The sequence below is a fragment of the Colius striatus genome, chromosome 7 (assembly GCF_028858725.1).
Source record: "Colius striatus isolate bColStr4 chromosome 7, bColStr4.1.hap1, whole genome shotgun sequence".
NCBI classification, from domain to species: domain Eukaryota; kingdom Metazoa; phylum Chordata; class Aves; order Coliiformes; family Coliidae; genus Colius; species Colius striatus.
In genome coordinates this window covers 24,630,095-24,657,407 of record NC_084765.1, presented here as the reverse complement: position 1 = coordinate 24,657,407, position 27,313 = coordinate 24,630,095, and the positions used below count along the sequence as shown (strand labels likewise).

Genomic DNA, 27,313 nt, shown 5'->3' with positions numbered 1-27,313 from the left:
TTACATTAAATTTATATCTAAATCTATAAATATTTCTCCTAGTCAAGATGCTACCTCAAATGGCCGTTTCAAATATCAGATAAACTTCTGAAATTTAACAGCTCAGGCTAAAGACTCATTCCCACTTGTAATTGTGCTTCTGTTCCCATCATGTTTTGACAGTCTTTCTGTTTCTGTGTTGAACATTCCTGATTGTTTAAAGGAATGTTAGTTATTGAAAACAGCTTTTAAAAGTCAGAAGTTAATATTCTGAATGGTCAGCAAAGTGCCTGCATTCAAAATTTGATCATTGTTCATTGCTTGCAGGATTGCTCACACTGCTCAACTTCTTCGTTTGTCATGCTTTTTAAATGTCTCAATTCTGATAACATCTGTGTATTTTGATATATATTTATTATATATTTAAAATCCCTGTGATATCTTGGTGTGGAAAATATGCTTTGCTCTAGGTCTTATGACTATCTTGCACATTTTTTTTACCATTTAGAGAACATTTAAAGCAAACACAGTCAGAATACTGAGTTGTAGAAACATAATTTTTAATGAATCTTCTGCTTAGCATTACAAAGTGACAAATTAAATACTCTGACATACATAGTGATTTCCATTTCAGTATATACTAACCGTAAAAATAATCTGAGATTATAACATTTCTTTATGTAGCTTATATTCTGATATAGGAAACAAGGAAATTGTATGTGTTCCAATTTATTAAGTTCGTTTTTATGCACTGAAGGTGTTTGAGGGTTTTACCATTTTCATTTATTTGTGCAGATTCAAATCATGCTAAAATCTGCTCTATAGTGATTTAAAATGCAAAAATCTTAGGCCTTATCTGAGTATGTCAATATACTTTTAATGCCAAAGTTAACCGAACTTAGTTGTGCGAGAATTGCATGTAGTATGCTAAGCATCATTAAAATAATTACTAGTAATTTAAATCAGTAGTTAAAATAGTTAAACAGCAAAGCATTTTCCAATAGGACAAAGTTTAGTATAGCTTTTTCAGGTGACAGTTGTTTGGCTTATCATATAGTTATGACAGCTCAAGCATTCTGTCTGTTGAGATGTGATTTAGTTTTAGAATGTTACAAAGAAGTTCAGACTCTTTAACAGTGTAATCTATTTGGGAATCTTCTATGAATTATTTAACTCTGCTTCTTTAGAACATAATTCAGGAAAGTTAAATTGATAGTAGTCACTACTTATGTTTTAAAGTAATGGGAAATGAGGCTCCTTTTTTCCCTGAAATCCAACCAAAAAAAAAAATTCAAAGGCTTATGGCAGTGATTCTTTGAAATAGTAATCCTTCTATGTCTAGTGAGCAACTGTTTTTTAAAGCCTTAAACAATTTTAAATTGACTGTTGATGAAATTGCTCATTGATCACTTTGAGAGTAGGCTCATAAAGGAATGAAGCACGTGTTTCAGCTTACTGTTGCACCATAATATAATTTTTTACAATATATTTTCTTCACCACCTCTGAAAGTACCAGGATATTTAGGTGTAATGTAGCTGCGTGTTTTTTTAAAAATTACTAGATTTTGAATATATTTTGTTGAGCAATTAGGTTTTGTGTTCTTGCTTATTTTCTGTTTGGTCTCTGAAAGCGATCTTCACACCTCACAAATGTTTTCTCTTGGGATGGATGAAGGTGAACGTTGTCAATGCTTTTAGGGCAAAATGTCATTCTAGAAAGAAAGCATATAAGCATAATGTTACTTTTCAGGGCTACTGTCTATATAAAAGTATTCTCTCTAGATACACTGAATCTGACTCATTATCCTGTATTTTACAGAAATAATCTGTGTTCATAGGCTTGTGAGGACAGAGCTGTATCTGGCCATCAGATAAACAGGGTAGGTAAATCCCTTGTGCTGAGTGCATAATGCCTCTGTCTTTTTCTGATATGATACACAGCACACTGTTCTCCATAACATACCCTCACAATGATTTGTGTCAGTTGTAATTTTTGCAACTCGTAGTGTTACTACCAGAATTGCACTGCTAGTACTTAGTTGGACTACTAGTATTTGTTATGAGGTTGCTAATATTGGTAGGATGCTACCAATATTAGCAACTGCATATGCTGCAGAAATTTGGAATGCAAATATGTTGAAATCTGCTGTTTTATTGCTCATAATAATCTGATGTTAACTACTTTTTCAGTTTATGTTGTTCTAAGTGTTCGTCATTGGATAGTCTAACAAAGGGAGACTTATCCTGTATTTAAGTATCACAAGCATTGTGAGGTAAAGGTACATGGAGATAAAATATAGTAAAAAATGTGTTCAAATGCTTGAGAAAGCACAAGACTGCTCAAAACATAGGTTCACTACCTTGTCTAATTATTGAATTTCCAAAATTGCCAATTCTATAATCTATGGTGTCTGGTCTTTTCAAAAAGACCAACATCTACATGCTCTTTTCTTTGAAGAAAGTAGCTTTCCTTGAGTGTCCCATATTCCTCCTTTTCAAATCACTTTATAATCTCTTGTTCCACCCTCAAGCACTAATACAGTATTTCACAGTAATATTTCCATTCCTATGACAAACATGGATTGCAGAGAACAAAACCAATCACAAAAGCGGTATCCATTAAAATCTTGACATAAACTCCTGCTTCTGCTTGCAGCAAAAAAACTTCTAAAGACCGTTAGGTATGTGAAGATAGCAGCATCATTTTTTGTTAGTATAACAACTAACTCACCTGAGTTACTTATTTCCTAAGGTTTCTTTAGTACATCATTAGTAATTGTCTCGTGCCAGGTTATTGACACAGCTGTATTGGAACAGGAGCTTTCTGGTTAGGAAAATAAGTATGCCTGACATAATCCTTTCACATCCTTCATACCTTTTTCTCAAGGTATAAAAAAATCTGTATTTAAACAGTGCTCCCTAATTTGCAGTGTATAGTATGCTTTAGTTTGTTTTGGCAGCTAATTTGATCCCCAATGATCGGGGATCGTTGCTTTTAAAACATCTGGATTAGGAGAACAAAATACCTACAAAATTCATTTTCAGGGAGATAAAACACAAGCATCTGATCCCTCCTCTGTCCCCCAACACGTACAGATTGTCATATGAAAATGTCTCTTTCAATTGTCTATTTGTCTTTTATCAAGGAGATGTGGCTCTGCTGGTAAGTATAGTTCCACAGAAAGTCTGCAGTTACAACTGGTGCTGGTGAGCAAAAACTGTAGCAAGGAAAAATCACGTTGTAGGACTGAGACGCAGTTACAAGGTAAGACAAGCTTTTCTCATTAACCTTAATTAAACTACTCAGTTAAAATTTCTGAAAGGACTAAAGCAGTGGAAATCATGACAGGTTTTGTTATTCTGTCTTCTGGCTGAAATTTCTCTGTGTGAATAAGTAGTTTCAAAAGTGTTCTTAGCATTGTCATATGCAGAGAACAAGGCCACTCTGACTTGGCAATCTAAACTTGAAAAAACAGGCAGAGGAAAAAGGAGAAAAACCTCCCATCCCTCCACAAACAAAAATCCCAAACAAATGAATAAACAAACAAACAAAAGCAAACAACAACAACAGAAAAACAAAACCAAAAAACCCAACAGCAAGCCCCCAAACACAGACTTTGGTTTACATTCTTTCACATGCTTTTTTTTTTTTCTCTAGAAAACTATCTGGTGCTACTTCAGAGTTCAGCTGACAAAATTCCCATCACTGAGTTCATACTAAAAAAAAACCCACAACCAGAGTGCAAAAATTACTGTCAAATACCACTGAAAGTGTGGTATGTAAAAGTATAGATAGCCTTTTTGTTTTCCAGGACAGCACACATTCTGTTTGCACACTACTGAAATTTCAAATGTCTGTAGTTGAAACTTTGCTGTCACAATTTGTCCCTCTGGGAACTTCTTATACGCTTGCACAGGGTAGCAATTCTTTATCCACTGTCAGACACAGGACTGGCTTTTAAATGAATGAGACAAAAATGAGGGTATTTTATGATAAAACCCTGAACTTCAACAAATAATCAGATAACAGTGTAGTTCTATATGTGATCCTTTTCATGAACACTTTGAAGAATGGTGATGCACTTTCAAGAATGCTGAAATAAGAATTGAAAGTCAAAACTGGACTTTTCATGGTCTTAATGTTGGAGTCAATATTTTATGTAGTACCTTGTTTTTTTCAAGTTTTATATGGTCCTTATAGAGTGAGAAAATCGCATTCTAAAACTAAGTCAGAAAAATGTCATCAGAGGTTGTCATTAACTGTGTAGAAAAATTACATTGCAGAACTTGTTAAAGTTCTTCTTTTAGATCTGTATGCAAACTCCTCTGTTCTCAAGTATCAACAAAATTGTAACCTGAGGTCAATGTGCTTAAACTGAGATTAGTGGCAGTGGTGAGTCAGGACATTTCCCACTATTCATTTCTGACCAGAGAACAAAGAAATTCTTTAAGTCACTTAAAAATCATGCACTCTGATCTGAGTCGGAGGGCGGAAAGCCAAAGTCATATATGGATAAATTGGTGAATGCTGGGACTTAAAATCTTGTATTTGAACTAGGGTAACCTGTATGCCAAACATCTGTAGTGTTATTACAGAAAAAATAATGTTTTCATTACACTTACTTTTGCTGTGTTTCCCCTGCTTTCACTTTTATTGTCTTCACTATGAGTCCTGGTCGACGGGTACCTTTTGTCCATGGTATTATGTTTTGAACTCTGTCCCAGAGATTTTCCCAAACTGCGGTTCCTTCCCATTTGAACTTGATCATTATCAGCTCACCAATATCAGTGTCAAGGGTGATGAGAAAAGAGTAGGTTTTATTCCCATTACTAATACCTTCAACTCTGCAAAAACAAAACCAGAATGATGCTGTCTTAATTATTGTGGGTTAAAGTTTCTCTTCTCTTTAAAACCCAAGAAAGAACTATGTTTCTTCCTTCTCCAGAAGGGAACGTTACTCTCTGACTCTTCCTCCAGGTGCATAAAGTCATGAAACATTACACTATGCTGAAAAAGAAGCAGAAGTGGGAGAAGCTTAAACAACTGCTGAAGCAGTAGTGATTTCTGACAGCAAAAGAAAAGGTGGCCCATAATGGCATCTACTTTGTCTTTTATGTGCTAGACCAAATGCTGACCCACTCTGTTGCCTTTGCTTCTGTTGGTGTAGTGTCCATCATGAGAAATATCTAAAATCCTTTGCCTTAATTACAGCTGCTTATTGATTTGTGTTGTCATTGACCTCCCTATGTTAGCCATGGCATGGACAGAACATGAGTGGACAGGATATTCTTATGTTCAAGATCACTAAGTTCGACAGAGACTTTTCATGTAAACAGTGTATGAACATTGTAAAAGTTTATGATTTTTAGAGAGCATAGGTGAAGGAGAGGCCAATTTCCAGTTCATCTTCATTTAGTTGTACTAAACTATTTCGCTTACAGTGTGATTGTATATATGATGTGGTATTGTAAATTGGCACCTTGTTTCTCACTTTCACAATGACATGCAATATTGATACTCACAGGGTGATGGGCAGATTTTTAGCATCCTCCTTAGTGCCTGCCAGAGACATGGTGAAAGTTGGATCTATCTTCTTGCCTTGGATTTCATTGATGAAGTGGATCTTGAACTGATAATGGTAAACTATAGAAAGGAAGAATTTGCAAAGTGATGAAAATAATGGTCAAAGCAGCAATAGATTTCTTAGGCAAAATAATTTTGCTTTTCAGAGCAGAAATTTGTTATTTAATTTTATTTTTAAACAAATCTATTCCAATAGAAGCATCGCTTTTTTTGTTCATTATTGCTGTGCTGTGTAGTCACTTAAGGTTTGGGGTTTTGTTGCTGTATTTAAAAGGATGGAAGAAAAAAAAAAGTAACCTGGGTTCAGTTCCCTTTGTAGAATAAAACATTCTTCCACAGGGAATATGTCAGCTTTTCTGAAGTTTGTTACATTTTCTGGCAAACTCTGTGTCTAATCACCAGACAAATCCTTATGACTTGATGTGGCTAGACATATGATAAGACTGAAGAACTTGTGCTATGTAGTCAGGCTTTTTCTCTGATCAGCTAGAAAATTGCTCTGCAAAACAAATGACTCACAAACTTTCCTCAACTGCATAATGATACATTGTGCATCTGTTAACAGTATGACTTTGTTCAAGCACATTACTGTAAGAAAGATGTCATTAATACTTTGAAATTTGGTGAGTTTCTAGAAGGAACAGTGTTTTGGAAACTCTTTGAACTGAGTATTGTCAGAATGAAGAATGCCTAAAAAATAATCAAATACTGATTATTAGCAGTTTGACATTTAGTAAGGAAACACTCTGACAGTTACCGAGGCCATGTGCACATAGATATTGTCAGCTAGATTTGAATGTCCAAAACTGGTCATTCTTCCAGACACATTCCTGACAGAACCAATAGATTTTGGTGTTAATTAATAAAACTTTAAAGTAATTTTTATTAGCAAAGACTAGTAGAATTAGAAGTGTTAAGTATAGCCTTGCAATCTGGTCAAGTTACACATGGGAAACTGTTCTGGTAAAAAAATTATTGCACACTGGTTTTGGGGTAGAAAGAGGATTTTCCTCATCTCCTCTGCTCACTTACTTCAGGCTTCTCTACATCTGAGACTGTCTCCACTGTACTGCTAAGGACATCGTCTTTTTATGTATATACACAGATAGATATTTTTTTTGTACAGCTTTATTCACAATGGAAAGCATTTGCTAGGAAAGGGTATCTTTTTGTTGTTTCACAGTTATACGTTAGTGAGCAATGTATTTTCTTTGAAAAGGTGTAACTCAGTAGGAAACAAAAGGCCTGATTCTTTGCTGCAAACCTGATGAGGATAAAGTAGAGATCTTGTTTACAGATCACTTTATTACTATCTTGTTTTTTACTCTGTGTTTTTTCTCCACATAAAAATTGATTGTTCTAATGTGTGTTCTGCTAAATCTTTGGCTTTTGTTGTGGTTATGATGCTCACTTTAAGGAAAAAATATAAGCATATTTATATAAAAACTCTGACTCGGTGCCCCATCATAGCTTTATCATAAATATTTAGCCTCTTTCTAACAACTGGGTTTTGTTTGCACTGAATTAACATACTAGAATATAATGCCATTACCTTGAAAAATGAAACATCAGATTTTATGAACAGCAGGATAGTGTAGTGTAATGCTGAGTTTTCTCAAATTTCATCTGTTTGGGCTTCTCACATGATCTTCAAACATTTTTTTAAGAGAATTACAAAGATGACTTTGTACACACCCTCCCACAGTTGCTGCCTTGTTTGGGAACTTTTGTGAAAGGAAACTATTGTCTAGGGCACTGATAACTGCATATGTGCCAAGGATGGTTTTTTAAACCAAAAACCATTTCCAAGCATAAAGATGCAACATATTTAAAATGGAAATCAAAGTTAAAAAGACACAGATATTTTACCAGAAGGTGAAACTATGCCTATGTCCAGACAGGACCATGTCACAGGGATTGTGTTTCTATGCCCATGTGCACTGTTAGCGGTTGCTGCATCCTCAGAGCCATTCACTTTCCTGATTCGGACAGTGCCCTGACTGTATTGCAGTGAAATTTTATCAAGAACTAGATACAGCCTCTGGAATTTTAAAATCTATTTCAAATAGCTTCCAGAGACATTTTAAAAAGTATAAGCTGCTCTTGAGTATTGGTCACTGCTTAGCAGACTCCTCTGGAGTCATCACTATGTACTTCATAGCTGCATTAGTGGAAGATTTACAAAATTACTTTTCAAGTACCCAATTTAAAACAAAACAAAACAAACCTGTGATATTTCAATTGAGTACAAGGCACTGTGAGGAAACAAGATATGTAATGCAAGCAGCACATTTAAGCTTTTTTCCCTAGAACTGGAAAGCCCTTAAGTGTCCATGCCAGGGGCACACTGTCAACATTCATAGAATTGTTTTGATTGGAAAAGACCTTTAAATCGAAGTCCAAGCACTAACCTAACACTGCCAAGTCTACCACTGAACCATGTCCTTCAGCACCTCATCTACACATCTTTTAAATATATCTAGGGATGTGGACTCCACCACCTCCCTGGGCAGCCTGTTCCAGTGAAAAGTTCTTCCTAATGTCCAATCTAACCTCCTCTGGCACAACTTGAGGCCATTTCCTCTTGTTCTATCATTCCTTATTTGGGAGGAGAGACTGACTGCCTCACTACAACCTCCTTTCAGGTAGCTTTAGAGAGTGATCATGTCTCTTCTCAGCCTCCTCCCAGCACTCCCCGTTCCCTCAGCTGCTCTTCATCTGACTTGTTCTGTGCAGGATTCACCAGCTTCGCTGCCTGTTTCTGGACACATTCCAGCAGCTCAGTGTCTGTCTTGTAGTGAGGGGCTCAAAACTGAACATAATAGAATCACAGAATCATTTAATCAGAAAAATATAGTAAGAATCTGAGCTGGGGAGAAAGTAGAATATTCTTCATTCTAGAAGATAATAGTGTGTAATAAGTGATACATTTTTTTCCATCAGGAAAACTCTTATTGAAATATTCTTTTTTTAAAAGATAACTTCAATATTTGATCTATTCTGATGCAAATTTTGTATCTCAGAAGCTAAAATAAAGCAAGCATTGCATTTTACGTTCTCCTATGTATCTGAAGAAATTACATTAAAAAAATAAACCTGGACAAGAAGAAACTGAATCAAAATAATTGCTTGCCCACCTTGAGTTAGCTTAATTGTTGTGGGGAGCAGAAGGCTCACAGTATTGAAGACTTTCGTGCTCCTCCAAGCCCGTCTCTCGGGTGGGTGACCGGGGGGCTGCCCCCCTCCGCCGGGAGGGTAGCACCGTGTTTCCAGCGGTACCCGGCGGAGGCGGCAGCCCCGGACGAGGCGCGGTGGGACTCCCGCCGCCACGGCGCCGTTCTGAGGGGGCAGGCGGGGCCCAGCCCGGCCGTGCCCGTGCCTCAGCGCTGAGGGCGGGCGGGGCAGTGGCGCGGCGGCCCCGGGCGCTGAGGGAAGGTGGGAAGGCCGTGGCTCCTTGGCAAGGCAGGTGTGCTGTGTTCCAGGCGGCCCAGAACCGCTCGGGACCCCTGCCCGGACTGTGCTGCGTTGTTGCTCATTGCATGCCTCATCGATCGCCGGAGAGGGAGGTGGTGAGAGGGAGTGCTGCCACCAACAATCCCCGCACCCTGGGAAGTGGTGTGTCCCTCACGCGGCCTTGCTTTTCCTCTCTTTAAAACATGTGCAAACCATCCCACTGGCCAGAGAATGTCTGCTCGACAGCCGAGCGGTAACCAGCCCTCAGCCAGGCATAAGCTGTTTGTAATGGAGACAGGCAGAGTAGGCCCTGCTTCTCTGTCAGACTGCTTTCCCTCTGCTTGGGTATACGTGCAAGAAACCAGAATCATTGGCTCTCTGAGCTTAGAAAATTGTTACTTTGTGCTCCCGATAAAGTAGCTTAATGGGGATAACGCTAGATTACCAGCCACTTCATTTTAGTGCTACAGTTTGGCCCTGTGGAAGGCCACACTGTTCTGTTGTCTATCTAGTGTTTGAAAAGTAATAATTTATATGTCATGTTGTAAACTAATTGCGGATGAAATCTGGGCAGACTTGGAACAGGAGCTTTCACAGGCCTCCTAGAGCAGTTAAACTGCTTTTTTTTTTTTTTTTGGCTTGGCTGTGTGCCTGCATATGTTATAGCAAACTCGCACAGGCCAGTAGTAGGAGAATCCTGTAGATCAGGACCCTAAGCATCTCTGAGGTCTCAGATCCAGTGTGCAGTATGCTTTTTCCCACAGAAATATAGAGAGTCAGGATCCTGATGAAAGGACATCAAGACAGCCTACTGGTATTCTAAGTTGTCTCAGTAAATTGATTATTCCTTTAGATTTTGTAAGCTTTGATAAACGAGTAAACAGGATAACAAAGTTTAGGCTCATTCTCATACTTGGTAATCAATCTGGAAACTGTGACAAGTATACCCACAAACCTTTGAAAGGCATTTGTGCTCTCGTTTTCAAGAAGAGTTGTCTACTTTTTGGGAGCCTTTCCTCCCTGATGTTGTAGCCCAGTGTGTTGCACCGATTCTTTCTACAGCTGAGGCACATGCCTTTGTTGAAAGTGTTGATATCGTTGCACCAGTATGCTCTGCTTTGCTTGTCGTTGTGAAGCAGAGAGTCAATGAACAAATGAACTGACCTCTCATGGGCACACTTCACAGTTTGAGTGATACCTGAAAAAAATGGAAACAACAGAATTTTGTATGTGCTTGATCCTCTTTACCATTTAAGCTGCAGAGGAGTACAGTATCCAACTGTAAACACATGCTGTTTTCTCCCCACCTGCCTTACTATGCAGTCTTTCAGATCATGCCTCATTAAAGACAGCAGTCTCATTCTGAATGGTTTAACACTTGTCTTTTGGATGCTTATGTGATAATGGCAAATTTTGTCCCTTTCAGAGTGACTAAGTGTCATGTTGAATGTAATTTTTCATGCACCTGCTACTGGGGAAGAAGAAACAAAACATATTAAATAAATAAAATTATTAAATACATAGATTTACTTTTTGGCAAATAAGTTTGTTCCTTCCTGTGAAGTGTCATCAAATGACAAAAGTTATTTTCTTCTGTATAATTGGGATTTATCATGATGAACTGTTTTTATGTCTTCACTGATAAGCTTTCTAGCTGCTACTTGGTTTCAAATTTCTCAAAAATTACCTGCTAACAAATAAGGCCTACTTTTAAATAGCATGATGATAGTTGAGAAATATTTTTGTAATGCAGTGTGCTGGATGGACAGTACTCTTTCGGGGGTTTTCAGTGAACAATTCTAGTTGTCACTGTACATCAATACCTTTTTTCAGTGTGTTGGATCAGTTTCTCTGTACATTTACATTTAGGTACATTGGAAGTAAGCTTCTATATATAAAATCTAGCCTGGAGTCCTAGAGAGAGCATCATCTGTGCAGCTGAAGGGTGGGAAGCTGGGAAAAGGTGAACTAAGGAGGTGTGTTTTATTTAATTTGAAGTAATTATTGCACAGTACATTAATCTGACTTAGTTAGAATTTAAGTTTTCTCATTTCCTCTACAAATACCTTTTGAAATTACTTAGAAGTGCTTGACAGCAGGATGCCCATGGCTGCATTTTCAGAAGTGCTAGGCAGACAGATTCCTGACTGGAGTCAGTAAGAACAGTTTGAACTCAATACCTGTAACAATCAGATTTCTAGAAAAATTTCTAGAAAAGAAATTTCTATGCCTTTAATGGGTTATAATGCTCCCATTAGATACTGCTGAAGACCATAGAGATATATAACATTTCCCAGAGATGATGTCAGTGCAGCTGCAATGCTGCTTCCTGTTTTGTGCAGCGTAGTTCTTACCAGCAATTCCGTATTGCGCGATGTGGTTGTACACGTGCAAGATGTGACAGCCGGGCTGAAAGGTGCCTCCGTTGGGATAAAAGTCAAAATGGGCCACGGGCTGCTTGATGCCAACACTGAGACCCATGTGCTGCTTAGTGAACGTATGAATTGCATCTACAAAGTTTGCATCATCTGGAGATAAACGATCTGTTGGTGACATTCCTTCAAACAAGGGACCAGCAGGGTCAAGGCCTGCAATAAATGCAAATAATCCAGTTGTGATATAGTGCAGACAAGCTGTTCTTGTACTGCTGTGAGAAAAGTCTGTGATAAATATTTAGAAACAGCACTGGTACTTTACAAGGTCTTTCACTGATAGAAGCAATGCTGGAAGCACTTGTCCTGCAGAGGGTATGTGGTTACACCAAAAGGTAAAGTAAACACAGGCACTGTAGTAAACAGTAACTGCTACCTGCACAAGGACACAGGCCCAGAGATAGATGTGTTTGTTATGGACAAGCCATGCTCACTACTGCTTTGTCACCTGAGCGATGTTTACTTAATTTTGTCTTTTGTACTCTAGAGGTCAGGCATTTCAGAGGCCATTTCAAAGGCGCTAGTCCTGCAACTAGGTTGACTTTTAGCCCACATTTGGGACCTGAAACTTTATAGAGCGTCTCTTATTGCTTAAAAGAGCTATATGTCTGCTAGGTGTTGTTTATAATAATTTTTCAGCTTTAAAAGCCTTCAAGGCAAATTATTATAGTATTCAGAAAAATAATATTCTACTGAGGGAGTCCTGCTGATTTTTAGTTGCTAGATATTTTTGTATGGTGTTCTTTTGTTTGGGAACTGATTTATGGAAAACTTCTACTTGCTTTTTAAAGTTTTAAAGCTGCCTCTAATTTTGAGGACAAGCTTCTAAATTTTAAATTCTTCAATTGGTAGTAAGAACTAACAGAGTTGTGTAAATGTAACTGGGCAAGACTAATAACAGGCTACAAGTAGGAAAGTCACCCTGAAGGCATGCATTTCCTTTTCTTTTTAATAGCTCTTATCATTATGAATTTTTGGAGCTTATTGTTACAAGTCTGGATAATTTTTTGCTGAAAAATGTGTCTAGCTGTTACAATAAATAATGGGGTTTAATTTGTTTTAATACTTATCCATTATCATGGTTTGGTGCCCTAATGTAGTTTGAACAAGCAATGCTGATGACTAAGTCCTTCAGTGTATACACGGGTCTAATATGATGACACATGGTGTAATATTGTGACACACAGTGTATCATCATGACACTCTGTAAAATCAGCTTCCTGATACATTGGCACTGTCACAAGCTGGTTGTATAGAGGACTATGGTATGTGGCAATGAATCTACAATCAGAATTGGAACATCAAGCTATAGTTATGTATACTGTCTCACTCCCAAATCGGATTACAGTCAAATGTGTTCTCTGATACCTAAATGCAGCTGATATGGCACAATGTTTTGATTTGTTGTTTTGAGGGTTTTTTCCAAGCTGTCACTGAACATTAGATGTGATACTGTATACAGTCTATCAATAACTTTATAAATGTATTTTCGTTACACTCATTAGTGCAGTTACAGAGCATTACAGAAGGTTTAAAATGCCACTAATTAAAACAATCAAGTCCCATAGTTAATTTATTAACTATAATAAATGCTCTAGTGACAAGCTTCTTGTAAACTGTAATCCAGCACTATCGTTTTTGACACAGGAGAACTGACTTCAGTTCACTGTATGATCAGTGTACCACAACTGAAAGCTCAAGCAGTTAGACAATCACCTTAGCAACTAATTTTAAAAAGAAAATGATACTAACAGTGAATACCGTATTTGACTGGGTTTGGGTCAAGGTAGTGACCGAAGATGCAAAGTTAGTGGCTAACCTGTAGTGTAGGGTGTTACTGGGAATGGATACAAGATAAATTCAGGCAACATGCAGCTTGAATCTTTGGTTTATCATTTTGTAGTGTCCACACTTGTATAATCTGTTTGTTATGATTTGGACTGAGGTAGGAAAGACCAAAGCTGGAAATACCATAATACTCTTATTTTGAAAAGTGTTTTAATAAAATTTTCTAAACCTAATTTCTAAACCAATGAGATGAAACTTATAAACTGTGGCAAATATTGCTATTGAACAGCTAACTATTGCTACAACATTGATATGTCAAATATCTGTGTAACTTAAATCAGTTGACTCTTATATTCCTTAAAGTTTTAAGTGTTTTACCTGTAATTCTTCCAATCTTGTTTGTACCACTAATATAACTCCCAGCAAATCCTGAAACATGAGCTCCTAGGCTGTATCCAATTAGATGAACATTGCTTCTGGAAAATTGAATGGATTCCTGGAAGACAGTGTGATTTAGATGCAGAAAACATGAAAAGTAAACAGCAAAATACTTCCTACAAGCTTGGAATGCCATGAATTCCAGCACAAGAAATTTGTATGTTGATGATGGAGATCAAATGAGGTCCATGGATCATGCATTAAGTTTCTTCAATGGCTGAATTTTAATCCTTCCCTCCTTTCAATGCAGCAGGAAAATGCCAGTCATTTGGACACTGCTGCTTACATGCTATCCTCAGGGAAACCATCAACACAGATAGTAGGATTTGTGTTGGTGCCCAGTGGCAAGTGACTCAAATGCATTGCCTTTTGTCTACAGCATTTGACTTTCTTCTGGCTATAAAACTGGTATCTGTCCTTTTAACTTCAGTGTCAAGTGATCCTTTCTGGGAAGTGCTTTGCTTTTTTTTTTTTTTGTTGACTGAGATACTGGCATGAGTCAAATTAGAAGCCAGAGTATCAAAACTTTGATCACACACGCTAAATGATATGGCACTGACATTTCTTGGACTGATTTGCACAAAACTGGGTATCCTATCTGAAACAAACTTATTGAAGCAGAAATGGCCTCAGGCCCTTCTTCTACCTAATCAATACTATCTAGATCTTAAGCATTTTAATTGAGCTGCAAGGCTTAAAGCTTCTGTGACTTATAAAGAAAAACATTGCCTATGTTTTCTGCAGGAAAAGCAGACCTCTTTCAATTTCATTGTCGTTATTGCTTGTCCCAGTGGAGTGGCTTTGCTGTCTCGATTCTTGTCTCTTGTGAAGATGAGGTGAAACTTGGCAACCTTATTTTGAGAGAGGCAGTTAAAGAAATCACAAGAACTGACTTTAGAGAGTAGTGTAGGGGAAAGGGACTTGGGGGTCCTGGTGGGCAGCAGGGTGACCACGACCCAGAAATATGCCCTCTTGGCCAAGAAGGCCAATGGCATCCTGGGGTGTATTAGAAGGGGTGTGGGCAGTAGGTCGAGAGAGATTCTCCTCTCTTTCTACTCTGCTCTTGTGAGACTGCATCTGGAATATTGTGTCCAGTTCTGGCCCCTCAGTTCAAGAAGGACAGGGAGCTGCTGGAGAGAGTTCAGGGCAGGGCCACAAAGATGATTAAGGGTGTGGGACATCTCTCTTCCGATGAGCAGCTGAGGCAGCTGGGGCTCTTCAGCTTGGTGGAGGCTGGGAAGTTATCTCATTAATGTTTACAAATATGTAAAGGGTGGGTGTCAGGAGGATGGAGCTAGGCTTTTCTCAGTGATGTCCAGTGATAGGACAAGAGGCAACAGGTACAAGCTGGAACATAAGAGGTTCCAAAGAAACACAAGGAAAAATGTCTTCACTGTGAGGGTGACAGAGCACTGGCACGGCCTGCTCAGATGAGTTATTGAGTCTCCTTCTCTAGAGGCATTCAAAACCCACCTGGATGAGTTCCTGTGTAACCTACTCTAGGTGGTCCTGCTCTGGCAGGGGGATTGGACTAGGTGATCTTTCAAGGTTCCTTCCAACCCTTATGATTCTGTGATTCTGTGAAGATGATGCTATTGAGATTGTTACTGATCATGCCCTATTAACTCTTGGACTAAGAGCATTAATATTTTTTTAATTGAAATGTTGCATAGTGCTGCAGTTTTTGTTACATCCATTGAGGATATTTCAAATGCTCACCTGCATATAATCAAACAGAAGTGTAGTGGAAAGTAAGTCATTAGAGTTGGAATGAAGGGAGTTTTAACTGTTAAACTCAGAAGGGATGCTCAGAAAGAAAGTTTACTGCTTGAACTTGAATGCTTAATTGAATGCTGTGAAAATTTATGGTGTATTTAAATCCTGGAACATATCATGGCACAAGAGAAGCTACCTACAATGCTGGAGCAAGGAGTCATTTATTCAGGCCTCAATTTGTTTGTTGACACTGGAGAAATCACACACTGTCATTGTTGACAACATGGTGTGTCCTCCTGGGAACTGAACAAAGTTCACTGTTTGATTCATTCAATAATTAAACAGCTTCAAAATTTGACTTTAGGGTCTGGCAACTTAAACTACATTTGACAAATAAGATTTCTTCCAATGTCACAACTAAAAATAATGTCTCTATCTCTTCTGCCTTCTCTTTTTTGCCTGTTGTCCTTAATGGACATGGTACCTGACAACTTCCAGACCCACCATTCCTGTTGAGGGCAGATTACTGCTTCAACAGTGTTTGTTACAAATCTTTCAGCTTTGCAGTGTATTTCCCTTCCACTTTAGGCCTTGCCTAAATTAATATATTTTAAAAAATCATTATGAGATATAGAAGTATAATTTCATTTCAGTTTGGGTAGCTTAAATTTGTATTAGAGAGAGATGAAATGAGAGTTGCTTAGGATGCCTGGTTAGTAGGAGTGATTATCATTCCAGTGTTTGCTTTTCTGTCTTTAAATAGTGCTGGAGTGCAGTGATCCTTTGCAGGCTCCTCTGCAGCTTTCTCAGTTCAGCCATGTACACTGCTTCCCATGCAGCAGGAGTTTTTAAAAGAAGTATGGCTCCATACTCACCACTGCTTCCATCTGCTTTGTGAGGCTTGTCTATCCTCTTAAAAGGTCTCTTTTCACGTTCTGGACTTCCAAGCCATTATTTTGGAATAATATTTGGGATACTGAGGCAAAAATCAAACTCAATGTTGTGCTTGAATACTGTCTTAGAAGCACTGGTAAAGTAAACTCATTTTACTGGACTAGCCCCTTGCAAATGATGAAGTGTGCCTACTTTCAAAGTATGAGACTCTTTCAGCTGTCTGCACACATGCTAGTTGAAAAGCTAAAGTAACATGAAATTCTCACCTCTAAAGACGTAAAAATATTTTAATAAGACCAGTTGTGTGATGAAAGTCCTATGAAGTCATATGAAATTTTATGTAAGAAAAATTTGCAATGTATTAAAGCAGCATAATACAGGCTGCTCAGAGAGGTGGTGGAGTCTTATTCTCTGAGGTTCTCAAAACCTGCCTGGACACATTCCTGTGTGACCTGATTAATGTGAGCCTGCTTTGGTGGGGCAGCTGGACTAGATGATCTCTAAAGGTCTCTTCCAACCCCTAATGTTCTGTGGTTCTGTCAAGTGATTGAAATGAACAGCATTGACCAGCATAGTATTTCAGGAAGGTCACAGAAGCATAAGAGCAGATAAATAGGTCTGTTATAGTGAAACATATTTTGATCCAGGAGCTCTTACCTCCAGCCATTCCAAGAAGTCTGCTATCTCCTGTCCTATGTAGCGTGTATTCTGCACAGCAATGGGGTAGTGCTGGTGAGCAAATGTAAGCCAGTCTGCAATGATCACATTCAATTGTTTATGCTGAGACTTCAGAGCTGCTGCCATTTTCCAAATCCAGCTTTCTAATATCCCATCCACCTTTTTTATTTAACAAAAAAAAAAAAAAAAAGGAAAAAACCATTTTAAAAGTAAAACAGCTTCTGCTAAATATTTTTTGTGAAAAGCTCAAGGAAACAGAAAACATAAACAAGGAAGTTTTCATGCTGATAGCTATACTTTAGGTACTTCAGCATGCTTTGGGTTGTGGTGGACAAACAAATTAAGAATCAGTATAAGAACTGAATAATAATTTACGTCTCGTAACACAGACTCTTATCAGTCAAGTGATGCCCCTCAATATTTTCACTTATGCTGAGATAATTGGTATTACTCATTAGAAAGACAGAAATGCCCAGAAAATTTCTGATTTCATTCAAGAGAAGCTGTCCCTGTAAGTTTAAGCTAAAAGGAGTGGAGAGGGGAGGAAGCTGGAGGATTGCAGACCAGTGGGCATTTACCATTTACAGCAGTTTTGGGGTTTTTTTAAATCCTTCCTTTTTTTAAGGACCTGATCCCAGTTTCCTTACAAGCATCAAAGATTGCTTCTGATTGGATGAAATTAGTATTTGAATTATCATTTAATCTATCAGATTTAAGTTTTAATGTAGTTGCATTGCGTTTCCTCAATTGATAGAATACCGTTCTCTCTTCTGTTTTTTGGAAGAGAATTTGGGAGTTTCAGTTCTGGGGTTCCATACATATTCCTCTAAGACTGTAACACCTCTGCACAGTGTTGGTATGAATGACAGACTTCGATGGCAGGAGCCTCAGGTCTATGATTTGTCTTTGAGGAGAGTGTAGGTTTTCAGCACATTCTTATTTGAGAGGCTTGGCTAAAGCAATCTAGGGCAATATTTCATCCAAAGTCAGCCCTGCTCTTATTTGTTGAGTTAAACACATCAAGGGCATTGCTCAGAGTTTCTCTGCATATGTGCAGATCGCAGATGTGCAAGAAAGATCTGTTTGGCCACTTCTGTAGTGACATTGGTTCTATGAGAATCAAGGATCTGTTAAAATTGCATTATTTCTTATCCTGGCTTTTTCTTTTGTTCTTCAACCAAGAAGCTGATCAAAAGTCACTTTAAGTCCTGCTATGCTTTTGAGGGAGGTTTTCATGGTGGATTATTTTCTTTTTTACAGTTTAACTGGAAGCAGTTCAGTGATAATTCATTGACGTTGAAGGCTTCATTTTCAGTTGAAGTGGCTTATTGAGAAGCTGTCTCTAAAGGTGCATCTGCAAGAAAGATGTGGGGAGATGTTGTGCACTTCTTTTCAGTAGGGCTGTAAATATCTGGCGGTGAACATATCAGAGAAATGAAATGTGTTCAGTCCTCCAGAGGCATGGCACAGTAATGCAGCTACTTGTTTGAATTCTGCTGGCTTTAAACCAGGGCTGAACCTAATCCTTGGCATGAGGCTCCCATGTGAAAAATTACTTGTAGACTGTTCTTTCAAAATCTCAGTGAGGAATGTCCACTTTGTATTTCTAGCCATGATTACTACCAGAGAAATCCACCATCTTTCTAATCAAAACCTTTCTTCTGAAGTTACTTGTGGCACTAGCATAATGAGAAGAGAAGTATATCAAATCAGCTTTACTTTGAATTAAAAATAAAATGTGAGTTCATACCGACCAGCCATGGACTATCATCACCAGAGGAAGAGAGGCATTGAAGCTGCATTTGTCAAGAGTCTCCAACTGATTTAAAAAAATCTGACAGCCTTCTTCAGTTGTATCTGTATAGACTCGAAATTTGGTTTCTGAATTTTGCTGATCTTTCTTTGTTCTAGTATGCTGACTCTGTGATCCCAGTGCTTCTGAAATGAAATTCATAACAACAGTCATAATAGGATGGAATCTAAAACCTGAAGAATTTACTACCGAAACACAGTTTATAAGACACACTAAAACAGTAAGCAGCTTTGTCTAAGTGCTGCCTTGTCCAGATGGGCCAAAGGTGTACATCTTGAGTCAAAAATATGATCTCTTTCACAGTCTGAGATGGTCTAGATTTGCCTCTGAGACCATCTATTTGAACAATAAAGATTACACAGGAAATATTGATCTTATTGCTATGAGCCTTCATAGGATGCCTAAGTATTTTAAAAACACAATACAGGTGTTGTGACTTTGTACTGTTAGTGCATGCCCAGGCAAGTACCTTTATAGGCTATTAACTCTGCAGGGCATATTTTACTAAAGTGCATTTGGTAGTAATTGCTGAGCAAGCATTGTTACGCTAAAATAACTGGGTTGTAACTCTGCTTAGAGACTTAGATGACTACTATTAGGCCACATTGTAAATTATCCCTTTTCTCTAAAAACATTAAATGTTCTTCTTGTAGTATTTTTGGTGGTTTCATTTTTAAGTGAAATAGCTTGGTACATGTAAGTCAGGATTTTCAGATATGCCTATTAAGTACCTGGGATAGTATCAGTTTTTAAGGAAAGTAAGGGCAAGGTAAACTGTGGACGGATCAAAATTAGGAGCTTAGAGGGAAAAACCATGAATTTAGAGAAATTCATGAAAAATGGACTAAAATAAAGCAGAAACTTACAAAAAGCACGTTGTGACATGCAAAGCTGGTGTTTCTAATAAGACTTCAGACTGTTTTATTTATATGAAAATAATCCATATAATAAATTACTACTTAAATTAGACAAAATGGGATTAGCAGAAGAAAAGTTAGAGTGTGATGAACTAGACATTGGAGAGGTTACAGTTCTTTGTGTTGGAACTGTAGTGTGGAGAGTGTTTCCTAATGGAGTTCCTTGAGGACTGTTCATTGATTAATCTTGTTTTAATATTTTCATTAAAGCAGGCAGGAAAAGTACTTGACTGGCAAAATTTGGGACTAAGAGCTAGACGACCTTGAAAATACAGCAACAGAAACAGGTGGAAAACTCATACTGTGAAGTGCAAGGTCATACAATTGCTAGGAATTTCTCTATAAATGGGGCTCATAAATTGGAAGTGACACAAGAGTAAAAAGACTTGACTGTAGTAATCAATAACAAAACCGACTATGAGTCACTGCTGTGATTTGGCTGTAAGAAAGGAAAATCTAATTCCAGGATGCATCATGGAGGATGTTTTTGGGAGGAAGAGAGAATGTTAATGCCAATAAGTTAAAGCACTTATTAACAATGTACAGAACAGTGTGCGTAGCTCTCGTTACCAAGTTCAGGTAATACCGATCCCAGCTGCAGCAGCTGCTCAGCAGCACCACTAAAGTGGTCAGGGAGGAGGCTTTTAATTTAATGAGACCTAACAAATCATGAAATATTCTCAGAGGTGAAAAGGAACTATTTTATTCGTTGAAAGAGCAATTAAAATGATCTGTGTTGGAAGAGAAATCACAGTAGTTAAATTTTAGTTCTTAGATTTTTCTTGCATAAAAGCTTCTTAATAAAGCATCAGTATTAGAAATCTTGTATTTTATCTTCTGAGTCAGAACATTGTAACTCTTATGTCTGTAGATATTTTCAGAAATCATCTAAAATCACAGTTTTTTAATATCTTTGTTATATCTGCAAGTGTATCCTGGGGTTCTATGATATTGTTTTCTTATTATATATTTATTTATTATGTATATAGATTTTATATTTATTTTTATAATTGCAAAGGTCCTTGTGATACATTTACAGATGAACCTTTATCCTTCAAGCATATTTAGTGATGGGATACTCCCATATTATGTATTTGCAGTACCACAGTACAAAGAAGGCTGATGTGAAAGTATGCTGCTTTTAGACCAGACTATGGTTTTGTCACATGTCAGTCTTGATACAAACTTTATTCAAGGTTTTAGTTCAGTGTAATGATAAGACATTATACAAACAGTATATTTGATTTGGTTAGGTGAATGACAGTTCTGGCAAGAAAACTTCCAAGCCGAGCTGCATAAAGTGTGCAATGTTTTCTATTTGTTCCTAATTATTGTACATTCCAAGTGGTTCCAAGCAATGTTATGTTTCGTAGCTAGGAGACGATATTGTAGAATGTTGATCAGCCTTTTACAAAAGCAGGAATTTTAAAAACTTCAAAGGCAGTGAAAGTTTGTCAAAATCCTTAGCTTCAATGTATCACATTTTTCTTTAATGGCGCTTTTAACTGTGATAGCTAGGACTAAACCCGATCATTTCTCTGTTACAATGTCTACTTAAGAGCATTACTGTTGGATTTTTTTTTTTTGCTGGGAGAGGAATCAGTTTCTGAAGAAAGTAATATTAGGAGGAAGTGAATCTAGACAAATAACTGAAAATTGGAAAGAGTTTTTAATTATGTTGATATCGTTTACCTCCAGCTGATTCAGGATTTGGTGAGTAGTCTCTACACAATAAGCAGCAGCATGTTCTATTTTTAGCACAAAAAAGAAAAACAACAAAGAGAAGGAACTTGAGCCTGTTTCATTGTACACATCCTTTCTTTGTTTTATGCCTTGGTTTTGTTTTCCTTTTGCACTCTCAGTGTTTGTGCAACGCAAAAGGGCTTTGTCACTCTGCATATTGTTTGTACATACTACAGAAAACAGGCCTAATAAATAGCTGTTTTCTTTATACATTAACTGTGAAAGTACTGTGGTGCTTTAATGAGTGAGCTTTTGGCTTGACAGTAAGTCTGAGATGGAATTAAAAATGCAATTTCAACTTCTTCATGGCTGTCAAAAGTTAAAAGTTCCAGTAGAATCTCTTGTGTTATTAGACAAAAGAACTGCTTCAACTCCTTAATCCATATAATGACTTGGAGAAGGAAATAGTCTGAAAAGCTTGGCTTCTAAAACAAACTCTTGCCAAAAATGTCATACCAGTGACTCAGTGACATAATTATAAGGGAATTGCAAAGTTTCATGGGTCAGTTTACAAAAAAACCCAAAATAAAACTACCAAAAAATCTTCCTGTGTTAGTTTAAGCTACGAGTGTCAGGATCTTTCTGAAAATCCAAAGGGCATCTCTTTGGAAAATTACCCCTTACGTAGGTGAGTTGCTGACTTAGTTTCCTTTTCCTCTGAAGATCTTACTGTAATGTGAATTCTTTTAGGAAAAGCAATGCAACATAGCCACGTTGCTGCATGTGCTATCATAAATTACCTTCGTGCACAGCAGCATGATAATCATGAGCAACAAGTATTGTTTTGACTCAGAGAAGATTCAACTCTTTTCCTCACTTTGTGTTAAATGTCATAGAACCATAGATCATAGAATCACTATGGTTGGATAAGACCTTTAAGATTGAGTCCAACCACTAACCTCACATTGCCAAGCCCATGACTAAACCATATCCCTCAGCAACTCATCTGAAAGATGTTTCTATGAGGTGCAGTAAAGACTGTAACTGAAGGCTAGGTTTGTAAGCCCCACTTTAATGTAATATAGCAAAGTTTTTTGTAAAACATGTTATGGTTATTTTTGTTAGACAAACTGGAATATTTTGAGATTTGATCTGAGATAATACTTTCTTATTGAAAAGTAGAACCAAAGAGTGATTCCCAGGTGGACAAAATGAAACATTTTTAAAAATTGGGATTTAAAAAAAATGTTAAAAGGAGACACCTACGTATCTGGTAGTAGGTCGAGTAGCCATCTGATTGCAAAGCATATTGGGATGTGCAAGGTAAAAGTTCAGTTATTGTTTCTCACTATTAGTGTTTAATCGCATTATTAGTTTTTATTGCTTTAGGTGATGCCTGTCCTGCTTCTTATAATGTGAGCTCCAAAGTAAGATGAAAGGAGCATATGAAGAATACTGAGAAAGTTAGTAAATATTAAGATTTACTTTTTTTCTGTAAAAACAGATCTTGTAAATAGTAATAGTAATGATATTTCCATATGGACCAAACCATAAAAATACCAGAAAGTATTTCAACTAAATCCTCTGTTTACCCGTAAAAGCAGCTTCATTTGGGAAACTGACTTGAATTGAATAACCCCAAACATAAGAAAGCATACGGATTTCCTAGCTATGGAATTTTTGGAACCTCTTCTGAAATTTACAGATACCATAGTAATTCTTTAAGATTTGTAAATGAAAACCTTACTGGAAACTAGACAAAGGTCTGGACACTGGCTGAGGTATGAAACCCCAAAATACAATGTGCTTTTTTTTGAGAGAGATCCAGAATCTAAATGTATTTCTTTCCATAACTTGTCTGATTTTCCATAAAAATGTAACTACACAATATCTGCTTCACAGCACAAACTTTACCTAAATTGTGTCAGGAATGAGGACAAATTATGGTAGGACTGTATAATGTTAAGAGCAGAATCTTAATATTTGCTAAGTCATAAATTTTTAATCCATCTTGACATTGTCTTTACAGCATAAAAACTTTAATTACAATTGGCATTCCCAATTAAGAAAAGTAGCTTTTCTGGCCAAGAAATGTAATGTTCAGCATCCTTCTTCCTGTCATGGAACTCTACAGGAAGAGTTTCTCAATAAGGTCTCACTGAAGAGGGCTGAAGAGGATACTTGTGGCACTCACCTAATCCATAAGCCATTGAAAGACTAATTAAGTAAACTTGAACAGAAGCTGCACTTCGGGCTGCTGGTATGTTAAGGGTACTTAAAAGCCCTACACATAAGCATGCATATGCACCCCATTACCTAGACATGGCATATTTTTCCTGATTGCCTCTGGCCTTTACTGCAGCCTTCCTTCATGTTCCTGAATGTCTTTATCTGGGCCTTAATAAATCTCCTGTATTTTTTGGATGGCTTTTACGACTTTTCATACATGGAAACGTTTCCAAAAGAGTGTTTATATATGGTGACGTTATTTTAGTGTGACCAGTATTTAACACATTTAAGAAACAAGTGACACAACTATTGCGATCCTCAGAATTAGAGAATTCTGTTGGGAAATTCAGCAAAAGCAGTGCCAAGAAAGTGACTTCTCTTCAGGCAAAGCTTTTTGTAGAACACCTGATACAAAATCTGGACTGGAGTTCTGCTGTTTAAAAATCCAATGAAAAAGGTGATGGGAATAGATCGGAAACATTGAGCTAGCATTTGTTTGCTTTTATATTACTGATTTACATCAGTATCTTCAAGCATATGTTGAAGCATCTTCTATTTTGTTGAGATTAGTAGTTAAAGTACTTTCAAGAAAGATGATTTTTATTGTTTTTGTCAGTTCAAGGCTTGTGGATGATGTTGACTAACCATTGAAAGTTCCATCTCATGTAGTTCCTAGGTGAAAACTCTAAAACAGAGTGGGATTTTTTTTGTGGAACTCTAGGTCCTTTTGGTTGCTCCAGAGTCCCAGGTGAGATAAGGTAGTCAAAATTCAAGTCTGTTGATTTCATGATATGTTATCATTGTGCTTATTTTTTTAAATATTCCCATGCAGTTCCTTTATATGTTCACTGTTCTTAACACACTCACTTTGTCAATTGAAAAGTAGGTATCGCTTACAAACGAATAAATGACAAAAATAGAACCAAGCAAATCTATAACAATTGGATCAAAAATGAAGTCTGTTTGGAAAGAGACATTTTGGAAAAAGTTTCTCTTTTTGTTCAAGTTTAAATCAATAATGAGTAAGTGATACTTTTCTCAGCATCAGATACTCTATCTGAAAAATGTCACAGTTTCCTGAGCTCTCTCTTGTTTCTCCTGTCTTATCTTTGGCATGCATACATGCACAAAAATCAACAAACTCACTAGGAGTGTAGTTTGTACCCAAACAGCCCTAAAGGGAGAGGACAGGCTATTAACTAACCCTTGTTAACCCTCTCTTAACATACTTTTAACCCTCTTGAAAAATCCATGAAGAGGAGAGCATATAAAACCACAGGATTCATACTGTCTTCCCTGTGTTTCATGGCTTTCAGATAATCCGGGTAAGGCTACTGATGGGTAGCATTAGTAACTCTTGGAATTGGAAGAAAGATTTGTTTAGAAAGAGACTAATATCAAAATTCACTGGAACTGCTACCCTGTTTTCATTAGTGAGGCAGTGATACCGTCAGTGGAAGGTGTGCATATGAGCGCTGCTCAAATATTAGCTTCTTAGTTATAGGAAATTATTTTGTCTGTGATTGTTTACCATTAAAGTACAGAGGATACTTTTCCTTTCCTTTGAAAATCAGACCCATTCAATATCTACCAAACATGAGTCACATTGGGAAGTCTCTTTTTTTTCTCATGTCTAAATACAGCTGATCTTTCCTGAACTTATTATCAGATACTGCCATCATGCTTTGAAGCACTGTGGAAGTCACAGTAGTCTGAAAGAATTCATACAAACTCATCCCACAGTTTTACAAAGGGAAGGTTGTTCAGTTCTGCTCTCTCAGGACCTCTCAGAACTGTGTTCTTTATTTACCTGGGCTATTTGCAGAAGGGGTGAGGAGCCTGGAAATTTGTTTGCAGATGTGATTAGCTAGTACAATGTTAGAACTGTCAGCAGAGATCCATATCACTATCATTTTCTGGTTACTTCTACTCAGAATTAATTTCTAGGTCCAGGGAATTGGAGAAAGCAGAGAATGTAATGCCTTGTTCGGTATTAGTAGAAAGGAGTTTTGAGTTTGATGACATTTCTGATTATATTCATGGCATATAGAAGAACTAAAAAATATATTCAGAGTATTCAGTACAGATCATTGATAAGTAGAATTTGCTTCATGGTCTAAGACGTAAAGGAGTGCCTCCTACTCTTAGAAGTTGCTTATATCAAAATCATTGATAGAAGACCTTTGACAGTTTATTTAAAATTTTCTACTTAGGTCTCTCCTGCAGCTGTTTATTTGCAATTATCTCTCTTGAAAGCATTTGGACAGGTGGTACAGACAAATACAAACAGTTTCAGTTCCACAGAGTGCTTTAAATAGGAGTATTTGGGGATCTGGAGAATAAACTGAGAACATCAAAACTAAAGACTTTGGAAAAGATGATGAGACAGATGAAATATCATGTTTTGATTTCTTCTTGCTGTTGCATGTCTCAGCTATTCAAAGACATATCTCTTAAGTCATCTGGGAATCAAATAATTATATTTAATGGTTTCAAAAGAAGGAGAAATAAATACAATAAAACCTGTCCTTTAAGAGAGAAAAAGTGGTAGGTTATCCTTTTGCTCTGTCCTCTAAATTATCAGGTTTTTTTTTACACATATTAGAGTATGTATTTTTATTCCTCCTCGTACTAAATTTGTGTTTCTGTCAATGGTTTTGAACACTGGGTTACCTCAAAATTCTCCAAGGAATCACCTTCTTTTGATTTTTGTGCCTTGCTATTTTAATCTATCTCTTCTCTGTAAAACCCTTCTTTGCTAAGTGAAACTTCAAAACTTATTTTTCACTTCTCCTTGATTTAGAATCAAGTATTGAAGTGGTGGTTAGAACAGAAGGCAAAGATTATTTCACCCACCCTCCAAACTGTTAACTGTTCCTTTTGTCTTTTTATATGGGATGAAATCTTCATGCAAGAATACTGGTTATCAAAATCTTTATATCTCTTTTGTGGTCTGATTAAGTCAGGTAAACATTTTTTTCTTTTTTCTGTCCTTCATTGTGACATAATTTTAAAATATTAGTTAATTCTTCACATTAATTTTTTTTGCATTTTACTGTGTGATCCTGCATTGAAATCACTTGGCTGGTGCTAACTTGTTATGTCAGAAATTCAGCATAACTTCTGGATCACAGTATTCCATTGGACAAGGAAAAATAAGTATGTGCTGCAAAAATGTATGTTTGAAGGTCAGGAAAAAAACAAAACTAAATAAAAACCAAAACCAAGCCCTCAACAAAAAGGAAAAAAAAAACCAAACCCCAAACAAATAAGGAGCTTACAGGAATGAGAAAATAGACACATTAGAATCGTTACAATATTAACACAGGAAAGCATTACTAAGTAAAACTCACTGGGTGATGGGAGAACCCTTCAGGCCAGACTGCTGCACAATAGCTGTATTCTCTGGAAGGCAGAGCCAAGTTGGTAGGTGTAAGTACAGGCATGGTCTTCCTATGTATGGCCAACCTTATCTGCACAAGGTTAGTGCATTGTAGGTTCACTTATGAATTTTTGGTGCTAGCTATTCCCTCCATGCTGTGCCATGGCTTGGCACCATTGTGGTACTCAGAAAATGACAAACACTTGTCTCAGAGTTTTCAGGAGGACACTGGGAAATGAAGAGGTTAGTGGTGCATAGAACCAGTGGAAGATCATTGAAAATTGCACTGGAAAGGAGATAGGAAACAAAAAGGTAGAGTACATATAC

General features: G+C 37.2%; 1 protein-coding gene across 1 annotated transcript; it reads right to left on the bottom strand.

Moving 5' to 3' along the window:
• Positions 1-1,585: 1,585 nt before the first annotated feature.
• LIPC (lipase C, hepatic type) lies at positions 1,586-18,928 on the bottom strand. The gene is made up of 8 exons (XM_061999892.1): positions 18,713-18,928; positions 16,942-17,121; positions 13,615-13,732; positions 11,371-11,604; positions 9,972-10,214; positions 5,503-5,623; positions 4,603-4,824; positions 1,586-1,691 (listed from the first exon to the last, which is right to left on the bottom strand). Exons 1-8 carry the CDS (start codon positions 18,926-18,928, stop codon positions 1,586-1,588), a joined length of 1,440 nt encoding a protein of 479 aa, XP_061855876.1.
• Positions 18,929-27,313: the final 8,385 nt, after the last annotated feature.